The 22,707-nt window shown below is 43.0% G+C and overlaps 1 protein-coding gene across 1 annotated transcript in view; it reads right to left on the reverse strand.

The window, feature by feature from the left end:
• Nucleotides 1-22,707, reverse strand: part of LAMA3 (laminin subunit alpha 3) — a 245,007-nt gene that overhangs the window by 28,045 nt on the left and 194,255 nt on the right. Inside the window, exons 47-61 of the mRNA XM_012802016.2 lie at nt 22,430-22,626; nt 20,732-20,848; nt 19,348-19,502; nt 18,901-19,042; nt 18,351-18,453; nt 15,815-15,931; nt 15,544-15,723; nt 14,590-14,732; nt 10,796-10,966; nt 9,185-9,336; nt 8,881-9,043; nt 8,278-8,411; nt 7,061-7,205; nt 4,152-4,271; nt 3,279-3,413 (exon numbers count right to left, since the gene is read on the reverse strand). Coding sequence (XP_012657470.1) covers nt 3,279-3,413; nt 4,152-4,271; nt 7,061-7,205; nt 8,278-8,411; nt 8,881-9,043; nt 9,185-9,336; nt 10,796-10,966; nt 14,590-14,732; nt 15,544-15,723; nt 15,815-15,931; nt 18,351-18,453; nt 18,901-19,042; nt 19,348-19,502; nt 20,732-20,848; nt 22,430-22,626 — 2,174 coding nt within the window. The remainder of the gene's footprint in view (nt 1-3,278; nt 3,414-4,151; nt 4,272-7,060; nt 7,206-8,277; nt 8,412-8,880; nt 9,044-9,184; nt 9,337-10,795; nt 10,967-14,589; nt 14,733-15,543; nt 15,724-15,814; nt 15,932-18,350; nt 18,454-18,900; nt 19,043-19,347; nt 19,503-20,731; nt 20,849-22,429; nt 22,627-22,707) is intronic.

Genomic DNA, 22,707 nt, shown 5'->3' on the forward strand with positions numbered 1-22,707 from the left:
GGAGCCCGTAGCTCAGTAGGTAGGGCGCTGGCCACATATACTGAGGCTGCCGGGTTCAAACCTGGCCTGGGCTAAAGAACAACAACAAAAAAAGAGTAAGAAAAGAATATTGTGCTTTGAACTTCTTTCAAAAATAATTTAATTAATGCTCTTTGAAAATGTTTATGGCACAGCTAAGATCCTCTCACAGCACACCAGTGTGCCGCAGCATAGCAGTTGAAAATCACAGGCCTGTAAGAGCCTTCCATTTGTGCCAGGGATCAGAACGCCTCCCTCTGTGGGAAGAGTTGCCTGGTGGCCTCTGCAGAGCTCTACGGGTTATGGCAGAACTCCTCCTCTGTGCCTAGCCGCCTCCCAGTGACTCACATCAGAGGGCTGTTTAGGACTCTGAGCACCACCAAAGACCTCACCAGCGAGGTAAAGCCGGCCTGGAAACAGCCATCACTCAGCACTTTCCTTTTGAGTGAAAGGCCAGTGAAACCTTCTGACTGGCCTCTATCTCCTGCATTTTCTATGTTCTTGTGATGGTAATAAAAAGGCAAAGTATAAACTTGCCCAGAAAAAGGAAATGGTCCCTTACTTGGAGGATTCTACAACAGAGCTCTAGGAAAATCCTGTGTGCCTGGATTAAAATCCTGTGTGCCTTAATGTACAGAGATGACGAGGTGGAGAAAGGTTGAGTGCTGACTTAACCCAAGGTCACACCACTTTTTGGTGGCTGAGCCCAAAGAAGAACCAACTCTTTTGTGGTTCTACTTACTGCCCCATTCTAGAAAAGCTGGACTGACCGGCACCCACATCGTGGTCTGTGGACCTTTTGCTAACCCCAGGCAGATGTAAGCCACTGGCCACTAGCTTCCTCCCTGCCTCGGCTAGAATGTCTCATGGGTCCAAATGAGCCTCAGCGATCACCGGTGCCTGAGGTTTGTTCACCTTTCCTCCAGCCTGGGCTTCTCTCCGGAGACTCAGGTGGTCATGTGCACCTGCTTCTGGGGCATCTACCCATGGCTGTGTCTCAGGCCCTGGGAGCTCATCCTGTCTCAGACTCAACTCGACGCCCACTCATCTGTGGGTGCACCCCACCCACCCAGCACTCAGCTGGACACCGGGCATCATTTTTGACCAGTTTTTTCCTTTACTTCCCAAACCTGAGGACTCATTCAGTGCTCCCTGTGAGGTGTCCTAAGTATATTTGGAATCTGCTCCCTTTTCCTCCCCTGCACTGCCATTTCCCTGAGTCAGGCACCCTCGCTGCTCACCTGTTAACACACTCAGCTTCCAGCAGCTCCACCTGCTTCTGCCCTGCTCCTGTCTAATCCAATCTCTACCCTGCACTAGGCTGAGCCACTGAAAATCCAAATTTTCATCATGGCCTTTCTTTGCTGAAGTTCCCGTACTGGCTCCTTACTGTGACTTTCAAGATCTTCCTGATCTGGGCCTAGCTGCCCTCACCAGCCCCAGGGAGTAGCCCTGCCCGCCTCAGAGTGCACCCCGGCTCTTTACAAGCTCATTCTTCTCTAGCTCTGGGCACGTGCAAACTTGAAGGCTGGCATCTCTCAGGTCCTGGCTAGAGAGGCCACTTCCTGATGTTCCCAAGTGGATCAGGTTCCCTCTGCGCTGTCAACACCCTGACCTGCCCCTCTATGGCACACACCACACACTACTGCGGCGCCTGCCTCTTTTCTCTGTTCCAGGCTTCGCCCTGCTCATCACTGTGTGTCCAGCACCTGTCACACTGCCTGGTGCCAGCAAGGCTTTCAGCAAGTGCTTGAGTAATGAGCAAGTAAGCTGTCACTCTCAAATGTGCTTCTAAGTGCTGACTACCTTAAATGACTATCTTATTACATTTAATTGTATAAAATCACACTTGCTGACAATTCATAACTGGCCATCTATGGCTGAATTGCTATTTAATATTGATAATATTAAATCTTAACACCACCACCTCGGCTCTCGATTTCTTCATCTGTAAAATTCAGGACCTTGCAAAAGATCTGCAAGGTCTTTTCCAGTTCAAAGACTCTAAGGAGTAAAGATGCCCACCCCAAAGCTCTCCTGCCTGTGCTTTTTGTCTTTTGGGAATAACCCTGACAACAATAAAACACATGTTCGTGCCTCCTTACTAAGGATGGACAGATGCCCAGGTAAAGTGATTCAAAGGATCCCTTTGTACGACACCTTATAAATCACGTCTAATACTCCTTCCAACCAATTTATAAATTAGAAAAAGAGTTAACCAGCTTCAGATCTTAACATAAAAGTAATCATGACTAAACATTTCGGGAATGCTCTAAGCTTAGTCGTGGAGCTGTACTAACCCTTCTAGGACATCACTGGCTATCTAAAAGCCTTTTGGGAAGATACAAATTAATAAAATATAAAAATTATTTTTAACTGCATTCTCAAAGTGGTAGGGTCATTTTTCATTCAAATTAAGCTTGACTGCCTTTCCAACAATTTAATTCATTCACGTGTTCATTCATATCAGAAACAGTTACGCACTTACTCCATGCTTGATAGCATACACGGGGCAGGCGACACAGACATGACAGAGACACAGTGTCCTACACGCCTCTGGAGCTTCCTGGAGGCAGCAACCCCGGCTCTCACCATGACACCTGTCTGACTTGGGGATGCCCGTGCTCTCCTATCCTGCATTTAATAGGCCAGGGCCACTTCTTCTGCTAATTATCAGTATTGTCAACTCTACTATATTCTTTGTGGTTTCTCTTGTGCCAAGAATGAAAAATGGGGGTGTCACACACTTTCCCCAACGTCCCCCATCCAATGCTCAGTCTCATTATTCAGGATTTATGGTCTGTTTTACTCTGTTGACTACACTGTTAATACTGAAAAGTTAACATTTGGTGTTTGTTTGTTGCTGGAATTAAAACAAGTAGACAAGATTTTTCTGGTAGCAATCATAACCACAAAGGGAGGTAATCTGCTTTTTTAAAAAAATGAAGTGGGCCAGGTGTGGGGGCCCATCCTGTAATCTTAGTACTCTGGGAGGCCGAGGAGGGTGGACAGCTTGAGCTCAGGAGTTCCAGACCAGCCTGAGCCAGAGTGTGACCCTACCTCTACTAAAAATAGAAAAAATTAGTTGGGCATCAAGGGGCATGCCTGTAGTCCCAGCTACTCAGGAGGCTGAAGCAGGAGGATCGCTTGAGCCCAAGAGTTTGAGGTTGCTGTGAGCTATGATGGCACAGCACTCTACCCAGAGTGACAGAGTGAGACTTTGTCTCAAAAATAAATAAATAAACACACAAACCATCTTACCTTTCCCTGATTGCAATTGGAATTCCTCCCAAATAATATGTGTTGAAATCAAATATTTCACCTTCAATTTTAATGCTTTGAGAATTCACATTTATCCGCATAAGGTTTTGGACTTTTCCAATTTTGATTTGAATCTGAAATAAATGAGAGATGAATTAGCAAGCAATGGGAAATAAAAGAACCCTATTTGCAGAGGTTTGTAACTGTTATGTTTTTATATTTCTTCCTTCAGAATCATTTACATACACAAAGGGAAGACTCTGAGCAGTAGCACTTTTGGATGAAAATATGATATGAAAACATTTTAAAATTTTTCATTTGTCTTTATTTATTTTTTTTCAAGAAAGAGGGTCTTGCTCTGACACCCAGGCTGGAGTGGAGTGGTATGATTGCATTTCACAGCAACCTCCAACTCCTGGGCTCAAATGATCCTCGTACTTCAGCCTTCCAGGCAGCTAGGACTACAGACATGTGCGACCACATCCTGCTAGTTACAAAAAATTATTCATAAAAAGGGTCTCACTATGTTCCCCAGGCTGGTCTCAAATGCCAAGCCTCAAGCAGTCCTGTGGCCTGGGCCTCCCAAAGTGTTGGGATTATAGGCATGAGCCCCTGTGCCCAGCCTATAATATTTTAATAGAAATGTTGGCATTTGAAATCAATTATGTTTATGTATGCTAAATATATAATATATTTTGTGCCTAAATGTGCAAATTTTAAAATGATGTGTCCCTCAGTTAATAGCTACAAGTTCATTTGGAAACACAAGGGTTTGGGTTTTTTGTTTTTTTTTTGTGTGGGAAAGAGGCACTGACTTAATTTTAAGACTAAGGACATTTAACAATTCAAGTAAACAGACTCAAAAGACATACCAAATGATCTTTCCCATCGTTTATGAGGTCTCTAATTCCTTTTTCTTTTGGTGGTTCTGAATTCAGTTTGTATCTCACCAGGAGACTGCCGTCTTCTATATTTAGAGATATGAAGCGATCCTAGGGCAAGGAAACAAAGTAGATCACCACTGAGAAAGAGCGGAACATTGGAACTCAAGTCGCTCTTGTGTCACAAGCTGCTCTCAGCTCTGGCTGCCTCCTTAGTTAAGAGAGATAATGGTGCTGTAGCATCTAACCCAGGGGATGAGCATGATGGTTAAATATCATAAGTCATGTTAGACATCCTGTACAGTGGTTGACACAGGACGGACACACCTGTTAGCTATTGTATCATGATTGTGTCTCATACGATCCATGACCAGCATGAAAACAGAAAAGATACAGATCATTAATATTATTTTAAAACATGAGTGCTACCCTTTGGAGACAGAGACGGTCTTACTCCAACCCCAGCTATCTCCCACCATCTGTTTTCTGACTTAGCCCTGTGTCTCAGTCTCATCTGCCTGCTTATCCCCCACCCTTCCACTGCAGTGTTGGAGGTTCCTGGGGGACCCTGCACAGGGTTCTGCCTCCCCACACCACTCCCTTTGCCTCAACAATCATTGATACTCCTGTGGCTCTGATCCTGGTGGGCCCATGAAGTCCAGATGTTTCTCTCCAGCCTACACCTGTCTTCTCAGGGCCAGGTGTGTACATCTGATTCCCTTGTTATCGTTACTGCTCGCATGACTCACAGATACATCAAACTCAATCTCCAACTGAATTTATGACCTATGCGCCTCCCACAGGCTGCCCAGCTTGTCTCTACTTCCTTCACGCTACGTGTGTGCACCTTCCGCCTCCCAACCCCCTCACACATACCACCTTGCTGGGCAAGCCACAGGCCCTGGAGTCACTCTTGATTCCTCCCTCTCTCTCACCCAATCAAATCTTACGAATTCTGCCATTTCTCAACTCTCTCTCCATTTCATCCCAGCTAGTCTCAGTCTCAAATGTCTTGAGCCAGACTGTACAGCAATAGCCCTCTGGTCTCCCTGTGTCCCTCCTGCCTCCATTTTCCCTCTGCAGTGAGAGCAGTCTGAGTGTGTGAGCCAGCATGAGCCTGTCACTTTCTCTAGCTCTCAGGATTGAGCCCTGGCCTCTGAGCAGGTGTTGTAAGGCTCTCACCCCCCTCTTCAGCTTCCTTTCCCAGCACTCCCTCACACGGGCCACTCTCAGGCCCCTGAGTGCTCCCTCCCTCTGTCTGGATCTCCCTCTTCCCTGTCCCCATGTCCCTGGACAAATGCTATCTTCTACTTGGCCTCCGGGTCTCAGATGAAGCATCCTTTGCTCAAGAAAGTCTTTTAGGTGATGCATCTTCCTTTCTCCCCATATTTTTCCTGTGTAGCACTCCTCACAATTGTGATGTATTAGCCTTTCAATAGCAGGTCTTTAACACCAGTTTTCCTATGTAGATTATGAAGTCCTTAAGGACAGGAGACCCTGGGCATTACCACACCCCCATCACGAGGTAAAACATATATGTGGATCAGCTATGTCCCTAGTGGGAAGAGAAGCTGAGGAATTTCTGACTTGCAGCTTGAAGGTTTTGCTCTAAGGATAAGAATGCCTATCTCTGAAGTCTAAGGTCAGAGTGCTTATCTAGAGGGAAATTAGTCCTTATCTGGATCCTAAACCTTGCCCTTGGGAGTTGGGTTAGGGTTCCTCAACTCATAAACAAGAGAGTAACACCAATTTCCACTCCTTTGAGTTTGATGAATCATCCTACTTAGCAACTCTCCAGATCATTTCTTCTGTAAGGACATTATATAAGTTTTCTTCTAATATAAGTAGTATTTTTGGTTCTTATTCTCCAAGAACTTTGAAATATAGTGCAGAAAAGACCTTGTTTTGGAAAACAACCACCGTGCCCTGAAGATGCTGTATGATCTCTCAGAACTGGGGCAGCTATGGGAATCTCCTGAAGGGTCCGCTGGACCAGGTCTGTGTTCCTAACTTGCAGGTAGAAGGGACTGGTAAAATCCCAAGCTCGGGATCAATACTATGTTCTGAGACCAAAGAGCCCATGGGCTGATCCACATTTCTCCAGAAATTCTCCCTGTGGCAGCCACTCCACAGGCTCCTGTTCTCTGGTGCACTCAACTCAAGGCCTATTGCAGCAACAAAAGAGCCAGAGCAAACACTACGCCACCTCCGACCAGCAGATGGCACTGACGATCACCTGTAAGGGGTCACTCTGGATTTCTCTAACCTCATGGATTTAAGGATGGTCCCTAGGAAACACGGCTGCTTCAAAGCAGAGAAGCTTCAGCGTCTTGAAGTCAGTCAAGCATCAGGCTGGTAAAGATGCAATCCCATACAGCCTGGCAAGAGGCAGTTCAAGATGAAAAAAGCAGGAAGTCAAACAGTCTAGATCTCAGAGACTCCAGGAGGTCTTCACGTTTTGAGGCAGAATCAGTAGATTACTAGGCAACCAGTAGTTTCCAAAGAATAAAACTGAGCACAGAACAGGAAGAAGGCAGATTTCTCCCACATGTTGGTGGTACCTTCTCCAATTCCTGACTAAAGGCACTCCCCCTCATTAAAATACACACCCCCTATTTTGTGTGTAGGGGAGGGGCTCTAGAAAGACGAAATAGAGATGTATGGTTTTTAGATTAGATCAGGATTGTACCTCAGGTGATATGTCTATAACCCCAATCTTTGTGACAGGAAATAAAATACTGTACCTGAAAAAAAAACCCACACTCCTAGGAAAAGGAAACAGATGATCTTTTCACACTGTTTTTCAGATCTAGTTGGTTGTTTATAACAGCTTAGCTATCCCCAAATTGCTGAACAGAATGTACATATCTGGTAGTACTTGGGTACTTGTTATAGATTACCTGGTTTTCTGCAAAGAACAGCAAACCTCTATCCACGGTAGTCTGAATCGTTTGTCCAAAGGTTGGGAAGGGAGCATTTGGTTGAGTTGGGACTCGAGCATAACCTGTACCCTCAAAATAATTTTTGTCTGACTCTTCTTTTCTCCTGTTGACATCAATCACCGTAAGTTAGAACACAGCAGCAAAGGATCGCCACACAAGCATGCTTATGAATACAAGATGCTATGCAAAAACTGAAGGAAAGAATACGCGATCTAGTTGTCACAGTTTTCTTAAACCAGAGAACACATCTTTAAAATGTTAAAAACAGCCAGCTTTTCCTCCTGCTGTGCTCTTACACTCTTACAATCAAACCCGAGCTCAACAAAGACAATACTCAAGCGTGCCCTTTGGAAATGTCTAATTAGGAAGATGCGACCTTCCAGCTGAGGATGTTGAACTGTGAGAACTTGAGATATGATTTTGTTCTGAGTCATAAATACTTGGTCTGCCTCATACTGGAATAGTACAAATTTTTCTAATTATAGTGAAGGTTATGACCTCAAGGCAGCAATTTTCAAAAAGGTTCAGAAAGGTAGAATACCTATAAAATCATGGTATACTTTGTGGATTACTATCTTTTAAAATATACAGGGAATCTGGCTCAGTGCCCTTAGCTCAGTGGTTAGGACACCGGCCACATACACCAAGGCAGGCGGATTCGAACCCAGCCCGGGCCCGCTAAACAGCAATGACAACTGCAACAAAAAAATAGCTGAGCGTTATGGCGGGTTCCTGTAGTCCCAGCTACTTGGGAGAATCACTTGAGCCCAAAAGTTTGAGGTTGCTGTGAGCTGTCACGCCATGGCACTCTATTCAAGGGTGACATAGTAAGACTGTGTCTCCAAAAAAAAATGTACATTAAATCTGAAATTTTGTACCTAAATCAGACACCATATAACATTGAATATTTTGTGGTAGGAGGCAACATAATTTTAAGAAAAGCTTACTTTAAAAAAATTGAGAAAATTCTATCTATTATTTTACACAGATTAGGAAAAGCTTGCCATTATTAGGTTTTAGGGATGGACTGTCAGTGTTGTGATGTAAGCATAATGTGAGAACCACCAGCCCAAAGCAATCAGCAGTGACACCAGCTTCTCACTGGCCTGTTCCCTTAGCAAATGCAAGTTACCAAAGCTCCAGTTACAAAGACACTCGTTCTAGGTTTTATTTACCTTCTACAAGGCTCTACTTCAGTTGTGTTGAGATTGAAAGTTTTTCTGAAGTTGTACAAGCTCACAACATTTTCATTGAGATCATCTAATTCAATACAACCTTTGTATGGAGGGAATCTTAGTCTACTCGGAGGCTGAAAACAAAACACAACAAAACTTCTTCCAATTATAGAACAAAGGATAATAATTGGATTGACCCCTCCCAAAAAGTATAAATCTATCACACTTTTAACAATCAATATAGAATAAGGGTTAAGAATGTGGCCCTGGAGCCAGGTGCTCTGACTTTGCTATTTACTAGCTATATGACCACAGGCAAGTTACTAACCCACTCTGCCTCAGTTTACTCATCTGTAACATGGCAATGTTAATGATACTTAATTGAATTAATATATGTAAGCTGAAGTCATACCAAGCTATTACCACCTTAATCTTAGATATACTTAAGCTTAGAATATCTAGGCTATTATCACTAGAAGTGTTTTATGAATGTATGGTTAAATCCATTTTACATATAATTAATAATTAAAATAGAGACACAAGGTCATTATACAAAATTTAACTTTAAATATTTTCACTCAGTGAAATAACGTTTCTACTTACTTTAAAATCAGGTGAGTAACCTCCAACATAAAATACAACATTTTCGGGATCCAGATTAAGAAGCATATTGCTACTGCCACTGTCCATCTCATGGAATTCGGGTGTTTCCGATTTACTAGATGTGGCTCTTTTGGTGTAATTAAGATTTGCAAACTGATAAATCCTGTTTAGAAAGAAATTAGACAATATGCTTATATGAAAAAGTTAAAGAATTCATAGCCAAGATACTAAAAATGGGGTTCAGCAACAAAACATGTTGGTGAGGGTCAAGTTCACACAGAGCACGAGTCGATCAGACTGTTACCTCTGAAATTTCACTCGGTCCATAACCGCCTCCTGAGTTTCGCTCTCGGTCAGCTTCTGGTCCACTTGGAGTTCAGCCTCGCGGCCCCCCAGGTTGTAGACACACCTGAGCCGGCCACCCACAACTGCCATGCCAATGTAATCCCTGGAGGCCTGGAGACACAAAGGCCATTTCAGGATACCTCCCACATTATGTGCTCTCAACGTTCCATCCCGAGAGGATGCATTCCAAGTAACTAATGGGTTTTGTGCAATAAGCCGTGGGCAGACAGAGTAAACGAGGTGCATCTTTTGACTGAATAATACAGAAAGTTCAGTAATAATGTCTGAGCTATCTTTGCTCATGTTATAACGCACTCATTTATTCATCCTTCCCACTTGCTTACTTGCCAAACATTTGCCAAACACCTGCCATAAAGAGGGAGCAGAGGACCCAGCCGTCCACTGGATTTTGGTCTGGTCAGGGAGAGAAGTCACTGTTCTCTCAGCAGCATACAGCCTTCTCTTTAACACTCTGTGCTCGTCTCTGTTAGAACACCTCTGCGTTACCGTGGTCAGTTATGCACATTACCTTTCTTCCCTGATAGATTGTGCGTATATTAAGGTAGAAGCAAAAGGATTTTAAATTGCGGTAAAACATACATAATGTAAAATTTACCATTTGAACCCCTTTAGGTGTACATTAGTATTAAGTGTATTCACAAAATAAATGTTCGTCTATTGCAAATCCAGGATGGGCACACAGTAGGTACACAGTATCACTTTATCGAAGGATTAAAGGGATGGGCATTTTACCACAATATAAAGCAAAAAGTCACCACATAAGAAAGCCATAAATAAAAACCCGACACTTTGGAGCATGAAAGGGTAATTTATAATAGTGTTGATCGTAAAAATCTTTTAGTATAATATTTACTAGTGAGAACTAATGATCTTCTAATTGGGCAGAATTTTCAAGAACCACAGATCAGACATTGCTTTTCCAACAACCATATCCTAACCTAGTGAGTGATTAGCTTTTCCTCTAACAGTTAAGTCAATAAAATGTATGTTAAAAGGAAGGATTAAAAGCTAAGACCAATCATTCAAAATGCCTGTCACGGCAGTGGTTCAGAATACCAAAGAGATGAAGCAACTTCATGTCTTGTTGGTTAGGCAGGAGAGGGTTCATTGCATTCCCGTCCCCTTCCTGGACCTCCCTACCCTGCAGACCTGCAGCTGAGCATTGGAAGAAAGAAGACAGGTCACAATTCTGTGAGGAGGAGCTACTGCTAATTCCCAGGAAGCCTTGCTATTGTGGACCTGGTAGTGTGGTGCCAATTACCCTCCCCAAGTGTGTCTGCATGTGTACACACACGTGTGCCCACAGCCGGGCCTCCGGGTAAGGTCTCGGATCCACCAGCGCTAACACTGCATGGTATAGGGGAGGCCCCTCATGAGCCCCCCACAGTGGGGAGGGGAGCAGAAGATGGTGGGATTTGTTTACACCTGGGTGGGGTTTCCACCTGCTGTGCTGAAGCAGGGACATCATTGTGCCACAGACCTCAAAAGTATGTACCTCAAGAAACATATTCTGTTTCTAAAACAAGAGAGATGTCCAAGCAATACTTACATCTTTATTTCCCATGTACATTACAAACATATCCTCGGTGCCCCCATTTTCTCTGGAGTCAGGTCTTTGGAGAAACAAAGACAGAGATGTGTATCCTTTCAGATCTTCCAGGTCGTTGGGCATTCGGACTTCAACGCCAGATTTACCATTGAACCTCATGGGGACAGCGACCTGTGAAGAATAGGGCACGTGACTGTCAAACACTCCTCCGAAGAAAGTGAGTGTTCTGGGAGAGGTGTTTTATGATTTTGTAGCCCTCCCTTTTAACCATGTATCAGCCTCTCTCAGGCTGCGTGTGGTTAGGAGCAAGGGAGTCTAACTGTCTCTAAGACCTGAATTATACGCTCATGAAACTGTTCCAGGATCTGGGTCATTAAGCATTCATGCTCTTCCTGTTTATTAGCCAGGGGTCTTTGAGAAGTGCATTTGATCCTCTGTGCCGGCAATAATAACAATGATAATGATAACAATGGTAATTACAGCTGTGGAAGGTTCTTGTGCAGATGAGCTAAAATCTATGGATGCACTTGGCATGGTGCCCGGCATACAGTAGACATGCCAGACCTAAAAAAGATGTTTCGGATGAGCTTTTAAAGGAGCTGTTCCCCATGAATATATTACATGTTATGGCTGCATTTATTACAGGCATTTGGTTCTAAAAACTGAGTGCATTAGGCTCTCAAAAATAGTGCTTCTTGAACTCCATATGGTGAAGGATCATGTCCTCGCCTATGATCTGTCATGGACAGCACCTTTGTAAAATATACCAAAAGTTAAATGACAAAAAAGGTAATAAAGGTGGTATACAAAATGCAAGCTTACTGATCCCAGGCTTACATGTTGGGGTGATTTGAATGATTAAAATCTTCCAAACATTTACTCTCAACTTTATACTCATATATAATGGACCAGTAACAAAAGTTCTCTGACTATTGCTGGTCTGGGGACCAAGCTCGCTCTAAAACACAACAGATAAATATTCCTTAACGAGAGAAAGAACAATACTCCCCAAATGAGACATACACCAAGTCCACATTTCAATCTAGCAAGCATTCAATTGTTTTTATCAAGAATCTTGTATATGCAAGCCATTATTCAGGGGGCTTGGTCCCAAGCCATCACTTAGAGGGGGTTTGGTGATGGAGACTCACATTTATTCATTTCATGCTTTTCCCTCTGCCTTTCAGAATCTGCCCTACCACATCTCTTGAGTCCCTCCCTGACACACCCTTCTGCTTTGTATAACCTGGAAAATTCCTACACGTTCTTTTTTATTGTTTTTACTTAAGGAGATACTTTGTACATTTCAGGTCAAAGTTATAACTGTGCCGATCACCCAGAATGTGTGCATTATACCCAATAGGTGTAAGTTAACCCACCCCCTCCTCCCCTCCCACATATGAGCCAACTATGTAACCAAAACATGTGTATCCCCACAATATTCTGAAATTTAAAAGAAAAAAGAAAATACTTTATGTATGCCAAAAAATGTGGAGAATATACCTGTATATGCTTTACTAGCTTAAGAAAGGAAACATTACTGGTGTAGCTGAAACCCCTTATCCCCGTTCCCCTCTCTCCCTTCTCAGAGGTCACTGCTACTCTGGATTTGGATACATATTTTAGTATTTCCTAATAAAAATGCATTTATCTGGAAACTGTAACTAGTCTTATTTTTCATGTTTTAAATATTTTTATATAAACGATGTCCATCTGTACATATCTATAACTTGCTTTCTTTATTGGTCACTATGTTTTTAGAATTATTCCTGTTGATAAACGTGGCTAGAGTAATTCATGTTTACTGTTGTAAATATGTGGCTTTTTTCCAAAAATCGTGTTGAAACGAACATTTTTGTTTTTTGAGACAGTCTCACTCTGTTGCCCCAGGTAGAGTGCAACGGCATCATCATAGCGCACTGAAACCTCAAACTCCTGGGTTCAAGCGATCCTCCTGCCTTGGCCTCCTGAGTCGCTGAGACTACAGGTGCACAGCACCATACCTGGCTGATTTTTTTTTCTTTTTGAGACAGAGGTCACTTTGGGTACAGTGCTATGACATCATCATAGCTCATACAGCAAGCTCAAACTCTTGGGCTTGAGCAATCCTCTTTACTCCGCCTCCTGAGTAGCTGGAATTACAGGTACCCACCACAATGCTTAGAGAATTTTTCTATTTTTAGTAAAGACAGGGGTCTCACTCTGGCACAGGCTGGTCTCCAACTCCTCAACTCAAGCAATATACCCGCCTCAGCCTCCAAGCATTCTAGGATTATAGGCACGAGCCAGTGCACCTGGCCTGATCTTTTTCTATTTTTAATAGAGGCAGGGTCTTGCTGCTGCTCAGGCAGGTCTTGGAGCTCCTGACTCAAGGGATCTTCCTGCCTTGGCCTCCTAGAGAGCTAGTATTACAGGCGTGAGTCACTGCTCCCAGCCTACAATGAAGCCTATACAAGTCTGTTGGTGTTATTCATTTGTGCTGTTCTGAACTTCTGCAGGTAGAAGTGGGTGTTTCCTCTACCCAAATTCTTAACATAGTCTCAGAAACCACCTGTGGCAGCTGGTGAACACCCTGAGCTCAGAACTAGGACCTAATACCATCTGTGTCCTCAGTACCCAAAGGAGTGCTCATGCAAAGTAGATATTCAAATGCACTTGGCTATTTTTTTTTTTTTTTTTTTACTATCTTGATACTATTTGCCAGGTGCTGTTCCACACTAGCTCATCTAAATAATCTAACAATCTCATGAGTTTGGTACTATTATTTACCCCATTCCTCAGATGAAGACGTGGAGGCACAGAGAGGTGAAGTATCTGGCCAACAGTCCCACAGCTTGTAAGTGATAAAGCACGAAGCAAAACCAAGATAGTCTGGCTTGCTTAGCCAACTTCTAACCACTGTGCTAGAATACACTTCAGATTGTGTTGGCTAAATTAATGAATGAACACAGAAGGGCAAAAGCAACACGTTCTTGTTGATTTGGTTTGATAAAGCACGTATGGGTGTGGCGGAAGTAGGAGGAGGGTATTTTCTTTCAAACTTTGCCTTACAGTCTTCGTTTTCCTCTTCAAGGTTTCATGTCGGGAATAATTCTCTTTCCAAGAAGAAAGGGCAGATTCTGAAGCTCAAAAGAAGTAATACTGAGCCTAGAAATTAACCATGATGCCTGCAGGGCAGCGATATTCTGACTTGGCTTCCTAACTCTTTCCCTCCCAAGATCTTACACACAGCTGGCTAGGAACTATTAGAACTTCCATTGACACTATGTTAGGACAAACAGATCATAAGAAGGGACTGTCAGAAACTCCAGCAAATAATGTCAGGTTAAAATAAGAAAGGCTGATGAACCAGTGCTCCAGTGGTGGATAACTGCTATAACCCCAGGTCTTCCATCCTCAGCAAAGATGGATTCTACGCCTTCCAAGTTGCAGCAGGAGAGTAGTGCAGTATCACATTGGCAGCTTCTGAGCACAGCCCCTTCTCTACTTGAACTTGGAATAGCAGTTTAGCTTAGAAAAAAAAAAATCCTTCTTTCTGCCTGAATAAATTCAAGGGAAGGAAATTGCTTCAGGTCTCTGACACTGAGGATAATTTAGGGGATGAAGATCCAACTTTGGGATGACAGGAGGAAATCAAGCTTTGTACTTCAAGCAATCAAAGAGTAAGGTCAAGAGAGACAACTGATTCTTGAATAAATAAGTGCCTTTCCTTTCTTGATGAATATAGTCACCAATCAAGGTACCAGTGGTGGCTACAAACCCTGTGGGGACTCACCCCGTGGGGACACACCCACCTTATTGGCGGCATCCCTGGCCTGCTGAATTAGTTCACGTATTCTGTCCACGTTGTCAGAGATGTTTCCCAGGGGCAGCAGCTGTTGGTTGATACTTTCAATTTTGCTCAAAAGATCAGGCAGTTTGTTGGTTAATTTCTTCACTGTTGGTACGATTAGAAAATAGAAATTTAAAATTGTGCATTGAGAAAAGATTCCACGAAGATGTTCCTACTGACAATAGTTACTAAGTGGCATGTGTAGGCCTCAAATATTGAAGGGGACGGATCATAATCAAGTACAATCATTCCCCACCTTTCCCAAGGTTACAAGGTTACTTGGCATTGACCATGGTCTGAAAGTAGTAAATGAAAATTCCAAAATAAACAATTTGTAAGTTTTGAACTGCATGCCTTTCTAAGCAGTGGGATGGAGGATCACATATTCTCACCTGGGACATGACGCATCCTGTTATCCAGACTATCCACACTGTCTACACTACCCACCCATTAGTCACTGAGCAGCTGTCTGGTTATCAGATTAAAAAAACATAGTATATGTAAGATTCAGCACGATCCATGGTTTCAGGCCACTAGTGAGGGTCTTGGAACATGTCTCTGAACTACTGATGTGGATTTTATTCTGCAATCTAGGTATCAAATCCTTTTCCTTGACCACTACAGGAGAAAAAAAAAATCTGTTTTCTAGTTCTTAGTATCAGTTAAAATTTGGTGTCTCATGATTCAGGAACCCATACCACCACCCTATAAGAAAAAAATCAATAGCACTATCGATGGATTAAAATTTTAAAATATCCTATCTGATTCTAACTAACAGACTTGAATATATTATGCAAATCTTTTTTAATGTTTTCATTTCTGATAGCAGAGTTTACACAGGAAAAATTAAAATGGATTAAAGCACATAACAATGGAGAACATGTCAAAGACAGTCTGGTGAAAGAATGCCCAGTACCTGAGTTGTCTGCATCCGTCAGAGCCTTGTTGAAGTCTTCACTCTGGGCCGTCCCATACGTGTCCCTTATTCTCTCCACATCTGTCTGAATGGGGTTGAGCCCATCCAGAACCTCGTTTGTGATATCCGTGGCCTTTCTGACCGTGTTCTTGGCATTAGTGAGCATGCCATCTATGTCGCCTAATAGACACGCAAATGGGGGAAAGGAGGTGTAACTATCTCGAATGTTCAACTGAAGAAGCCAAGTACAGTGGGTTAGGAAGGTGCCAACCTCTCTGTATCCCACGAAGATCATCACGGACAGTTGTGAGATTGGAGTCTATCAGTTCTTTCTGAATCGTCACACTATTCAGCGTTTCTTGCAGGTTGTTGAGAGCCGGAATGGTTTCTAACATAAAATGGAGCATCAAGAGGCAATTACTTTGTGCATTTTCATCTCCACTGGTGTTTGGAATAGACACATTTACACAGTGTTGAACAGACTTGCCTCTCAGGGGGTCACCCCAGAGATGCCCATAGTTCTGGGATCTTCTGATTACAGAGGCCAGAAGCCTTGTGGCCACAGGCCCCTTGGAAATGCACAAGAAAGGGAGAGGCTGAATAACTTGGGGAAGGCTCAACTTCTACTCTGCTCAGAGCAAAAGATGATGCTTAGTGAAGGCCGTGTCAGTCCTATCCACTACTGTGCCCAGCACATACGGTCAGGTCAAGGCTGAACATTAGTACATATTTGTTGAATGCATGAATAGGCATTAATGAAAAAGTGAATTAATAATGCAGAAAGGATGCCTCTTCAGTCAGAGGACAAAAGAGGAGTGTTGGTGAGAGATCCTCTTCCAAAGCAAATATAGACACAAAGTAAGCATTATCTGATTCTGTTCATTTCATTTCTTTTTTTTTTTTTTTTTTTTTTTTGAGACAGAGCCTCAAGCTGTTGCCCTGGGTAGAGTGCTAAGGCGTTATAGCACACAGCAACTTCAAACTCTTGGGCTTAAGCAATTCTTTTGCCTCAGCCTCCTGAGTAGCTGGGAGTATAGGCGCCTGCCACAATGCCCAGCTATTTTTTTTAATGTTGTTGTAGTTGTCATTGTTGTTTGGCAGGCCCAGGCTGGATTTGAACCCGCCAGCTAAGGTGTATGTGGCTGGCACCTTAGTCGCTTGAGCCACAGGTGCCAAGCCCATTCATTTCTAAAATGACATATTTTTTAAAATTTTATGAAACAAAAGCAGTTGGCAGCCATTCCAAGCTAATAATATTGCCATTCTAGGGTTATTAAAAATGACCAGGGAATGCTTTAAGACCATATCAATACGATAATACATGACTTACATTTTGATTCCAGGACTGGTTTACAATAGCAATGCAGTTAGCATCCTAAGCCTATTTAAAACACTGAGCCTGGCTTGGCACCTGTAGCTCAGTGGCTAAGGGAGCCAGCCATATATACCAGAGCTGGCAACTTTGAATCCAGCCTGGGCCTGCCAAACAACAATGGCAACTACACCAAAAAGATAGCTGGGCTTTGTAGCAGGCGTCTGTAGTCCCAGCTACTTGGGAGGCTGAGACAAGAGAATCTCTTAAGCCCAAGAGTTTGAGGTTGCTGTGAGCTGTGATGATAGAGCACTCTACTGAGGGCGACAAAGTGAGAATCTGTCTCAAAATAAATAAATAAATAAATAAACAAAAATAAATAAAACACCAAGCCTATCTCTAAACTTAAATTTTGTAAAGGGTAACAAGATGTCACATCAGGAAATTGGAATTCTTGAAATTTGCTAGACAAATAATTGTATATTAGTACTTTTCTTTGTATTTTATTTTTCATGTATTTAATTTTTTTTAATGTGAAAGAAAGTAAGAAAGAAATTAATTGACAAAGATATCATCTAATCCCTCTGGAAGGACTAAGAGGTTGAGTGAGGGCTGTGGCCTCCTGGATGACCATAAGAGACCAGAGAAACTCAAGAGACAGCATTTTCAGAAAGCGGGAGTTTGGTGAAATTGAGATAGTTTAATTATTTTTAAAATATTAACTAAAATATATGAATATTTTCCAAAATTTTAAGCAAAAGTTGTGCTTAAAATTTCTCATGCTGCACTGTGGTAGTGATTTGGGGAGCTTTTAGTTGCTAAGATCTTAGGACTTAGGAAATTTTGTGGCTGGGTGTAGTGGCTCACACCTATAATCCCAGTACTTGGGGAGGCTAACATAGGAGGATCATTTGAAGTCAGGAGTTCAAGAACTTTCCGAGCAAGAATGGGACCCATTTCTACAAAAAATTAGAAAAAAAATAGCCAGGTATAGTGGGGCTTGCCTGTAGATCCCACAACTTGGGAGGCTGAGACAGGAAGATCACTGGAGCCTGAGTCGAGGCTGCAGTGAGTCACGATGACACTACCATACTCTACTCCAGGTGACAGAGTAAGACCCTGTCTCTAGGAAGAAAACAAACTAAACAACAAAAGAAATTGGGAGGCAGTTGTTCTAATGATTCAAAACTAATGATCTTGACATGTGGGTTCCCGATGCCATGATCACAAGTGAATTAAATTAAAATAGCCTCTCCCCTCAAGACTAGGCCAAAAGAGGCCTATTAATATTTATAATGCTCCAATTAATTTCACAGGTACTAGATGAAGGATGTTTAGAATATCAGCTGGACATGTGGTATTAATCAAACAAAACGCAGATTTAACTGCATTGACACGGAGATTCAAAAAGAGCATTTGCTTCTAAGCTGCCCCTCCTGTCCCACGGAGCATTGAAAGCCAGCCCCTGACTATCCTGACTGGGGCCCACCACTACCTTGCTGTAGCTTCTTCTGTGTGGTCTTGGCTTCCTTTAATAGTTTATCGCTGTCAGAACTCAGGGTCTTAGCTTTTCTTGGAAGATCTTCCTTTATCACTGTCTGAAAGTGAAGCATTTATCAGCGTTAAAAACTTCCTGTATCTTAAACAAACACAGTAAGATTTTTTCATCCTACACTAAAACGCTCATATTTGTTAAAGGACAAAGTTCATAGGGAGAGGAGAATTAGAAGTGTTCTCTAAAAGTTAAGGTTAGGGTGCTAGACAGCCCTACATGCCTCAGGGAAGTGGACTTATTTAGGCTCAGAATGGATAATCTGTGTGACTTCTATCTGGTTTCATGAATAGGTAGTTTTTAAACTGTGTAATAGACATAAACTGGTCAAATTCAGATTATCCCTATCTAGAGGTAGTTCTCTTCTATGTAACAAGTTCTGATTTAAAATAATGTGGTGATATATATATATCCCACAGTGTCCACGGAAAGAAAATAAGGAAACCAGCTGTCTCCAAAGCAGATGTGGAGAAGCTCTGGGAGAAGCGCCCACCTGGAGGGCAGACTCTGACGCGCTGAAGGCCTTGTTGGCCGCGTCCTCTGCGGCTTTGATGGCATTTAGGATGTTCTCGTAGGCGGTGGCAGCGTCCACCGCACAGCGCACCAGCTCATCCCCACTGGCGTTCCTCTTGATCCTGGGAGATGGGCAGGTTAGGTTCCCCCACAGCCTTCCCCTGCCAGCAGCTGAGGTCCCACCCCTTTTGGAAGGCGGAGACCTGGGGCGATGGCCTCCACAGCTCTGCCCCAGAGAAATGCTCAGGAATTAGCTCCCTCATCTCTGGTCAGCTTCTGACCTGGGCCTGGGGCTTTGACCTTGGCCGCACCCTCCACCCTGTTCTGCGATCCCGCTAATGCAGGGGAGGGTCAGGCTTGGCTCAGGACAAAGCAGCTGCGCTGGGCCCGCCCACATGCCCTTTGCGGCTGGGGATCACGCACTCACTCTTCCAGCTGCTTCGCCAGCTCTTGCAGAGACTGCGCGTGCTTTTCTGCCTCCACCACCAGGGACGCTTTGCCAGCAGATTTGGAAAGGTCTCTCACTTTGTCACTTAGTTCTTGCCTCACATCATTTAAAGTGGCAGCTAATTTTTCGTAATCCTATTTTTCCCCAAGTAAACAAAGACGGTGTAAATTCAAGCACAGAATGTATATACTATTTTCTCAAACTCTGAGCAATTACATTTTCTAAATTCACTTGCCACTCCAATTAATCCTGGTTCCTTTAGGTAGTGGCATGGATAATATTTCCCCAAGAGTTACTATCACCTTCAGCATTCTCACCATGGTGGGGACAACTTTTATAAAAGCACATGAAAGAACAAGACCAACTTCATCTTAAGCTTAAGTTTCGGTTTCCCCGAAGTTAAGTTTCAGGTTCTCAGAAGTCAGGACACAGGCACAAGACACCACCTCAGGGGCCCCTACCAATCAGACACACACGACCTCTAGAGGTCACTCCCTTCCCCTCGCCCATAAAAGCCACATTCCCCCTTAGAACGGGGCCTTCAGCTCGACGGAGATACTGGAGGTCCAGGTTCAGGAGCTTGAATAAAACTCTCCTGCTTTTGCATTGGACCCCGGCTCCCTGGTGGTTTTTGAGGACATCGTGATCTGGGCACAACACACAATGTCACCATCAATGTATAATGGTACTAAATCAAAGAACCTTTTTTTAAGAGATAGAGTCTATTTCACCCTTGGCAGAGTGCCATGGCATCCAGCTCACAGCAACCTCAAACTCTTGGGCTTAAGCAATTCTCTTGCCTCAGTCTCCCAAGTAGCTAGGACTACAGATGCCCGCCATAACACCCAGCTATTTTTTGGTTGTAGTTGTCTTTGTTGTTAGGCAGGCACGGGCTGGGTTTGAACCCTCCAGGTCTGGTGTATGTGGCTGGCCACTCAGCTACAGGCACCGAGCCCAAAGAACCTTTTTTGTGATTTAGAATTAACTATAATAAAAGATACTTTTAAAATCCCCATTGGACTGCTAAGAAATTTTGTCAATATTTTATCAAGTTTTAAAGGTCTTCTGTTAACAAAGGTATGATTGCTATTTTTAAAATAGTATTATAATGTTTTGCAGGTGTTATAACAAAAGCGATTTTCTCCTTGTAGACAAATTAGATAATACAGATAGATATAAAAAAGACATATCATTCATACTCCTCCTCTAAGGGAGAACCATTGTTAATTTCAGTTAAATCCTTTCTATTAATATCTAAAAGACATATGCTTTGTGAAAAAATAGGTCAGCCCATCTCATTGTTTCCTGGCAACATAATTAAAATGCTTTTAGATGTTTCTAGAGAACAAGTGGTCTCCTCTACCTTCTGGCTTTTCTCCAGCAGCTGCAGCAAAACGTTGGTTTGCAGCAAAGATGAGTCTGCAGTGGTTAGATACTTGGTGAAATCACTCTGCAGAGAATTTATTTCTTTCACTTGTCTCTGGAGAAAATGAAAAGAATACCTGCTTGAGCTCCATGATATATTATCAGAAGACCAAGAGATATTTATCAGACAATAAGTAATCTCAGAGTCAGAATGCTTTCATGAACATAAAGATCATCTAAGTGACGATGAAGTGACAGGAATTCAGCTCTCTCTGCAGTGTCACATGTTATTGTAGTTCCCTCAAACTATATGCAATGAAACGATTGTCACTGCTGAAGGATTTTTCAACAGTAGGGGTTGACTTAACCTATAAGGTGGCTATATTATTGAGGTCTTTTTTGTTAACTTTTTAAAGTTTTTTTAATTACTAAGGTCTTGTATATGGAACGGGATGAAGAATTTAACTAAATAAACTATCACCAACTGTCAGCACACTTTACATGCCAGCACCAGTGAGGACCTAGCAGGCCTTTGAAGGAGAGGTTACAGAGGACCCGAGAATGTTGGGCCCAAAGGAGGCCAAACATCAGAGATCCACCACGTCGGATCCTGCTCCCTTCCCTGGCATAATCAGCGGCTTCACACAGAGGTGTGACTATTTAACGGTGAGAACTAAGCATACAGTCAGCCACTATGATGCATGTATTCAATATATTTATTTTCTTTATTTTTTGAGACAGAGCCTCACTCTGCTGCCCTAGGTAGAGTGCCATGGTGTTACAGCTCACAGCAAACTCAAACTCTCGGACTTGCGTGATCTCTTGCCTTGGCCTCCCAAGTAGCTGGGACTACAGGCACGCCCCACTATGCCTTGCTATGGTTTCTGTTTTTGGTAGAGACAGGGTCTTGCTCTTGCTCTGCCTACCTCAGGCTCCCAGAGTGCTGGAATCACAGGAGGGAACTCCCACACCCAGACAACTGCATTTATTTTCATTTACCAACGGCCTCCTCTTTTGGAGTCAGTTCCGGATTATGCAACTATGATCCTGCTGTCAGTTTATAACCCCTCACACTTTCGTTGTTTTAGAATACAATGTTCACCATTAAAAATATAAACTATAAAGTCCAGAGCTCTAAATTCTAGCCATATGTCATCTGCATTTTTTTTTTTTTGTAGTTTTTGGCCGGGGGCTGGGTTTGAACCCGCCACCTCCAGCATATGGGGCCGGTGCCCTACTCCTTTGAGCCACAGGCGCCACCCTGCTGTCTATATTTTTATTTCCTATAAAGCAAGAAATAGCTTAAAATGCCTTGCTGGTGATTATAATGATGACATTTATACATATGACCCGAAAAGTCAGTTATTTAAAACACATAATATACAATCTGGATTCATTCACCAGAATAATACTAATTTCTCATCTACTTGGCAACATTATTCCCCTACTATGCCTTCAAAAACACTTCGGATTGCTTTGTGTCTGTGGTTGATATTCAGGAACTTTTCTGGTGGCTGAGGAGTAGAAATGACTTTGGTTTTGCATTTAATGCTCCATTCTTGTTTGGTCAGGGATAGAGGTGGTAGAACCAGAGATCCAGACAGGTACCTGGCCATGGCACCTTGTTAATAATAGAGATCCCCGTTTCCTTCATCCTTACTGATCAAAGTGGGAAGCTTAGGGATTGGGACCTCACCTGGATGGCTCCCAAAGCTCTCTCATTCTCTTGGTTGAGGCCAGTGGCCTGCTTTGCTTGGGCAACCGCCTCCTGGAGCATGGCACGGAGGTCACTGAGTTTGGCTTCATAGTCATTTAAAGAATCCCTCATACTCTTAACAAGTCCATTGTGCTCCACCTGGTGAGTTTCCAACCAGCTCCGGATCCGGTTCAGCACTGTAATACATTAGTTTCGGTTTTCCACTTGAGAGATGAGTATATTGAAGCTACATTAGAAAAACTACAGAAGGAGAACCG

Source organism: Otolemur garnettii, unplaced genomic scaffold (assembly GCF_000181295.1).
Source record: "Otolemur garnettii isolate 467f Iridium unplaced genomic scaffold, OtoGar3 scaffold00012, whole genome shotgun sequence".
In the NCBI taxonomy this organism is placed as follows: domain Eukaryota; kingdom Metazoa; phylum Chordata; class Mammalia; order Primates; family Galagidae; genus Otolemur; species Otolemur garnettii.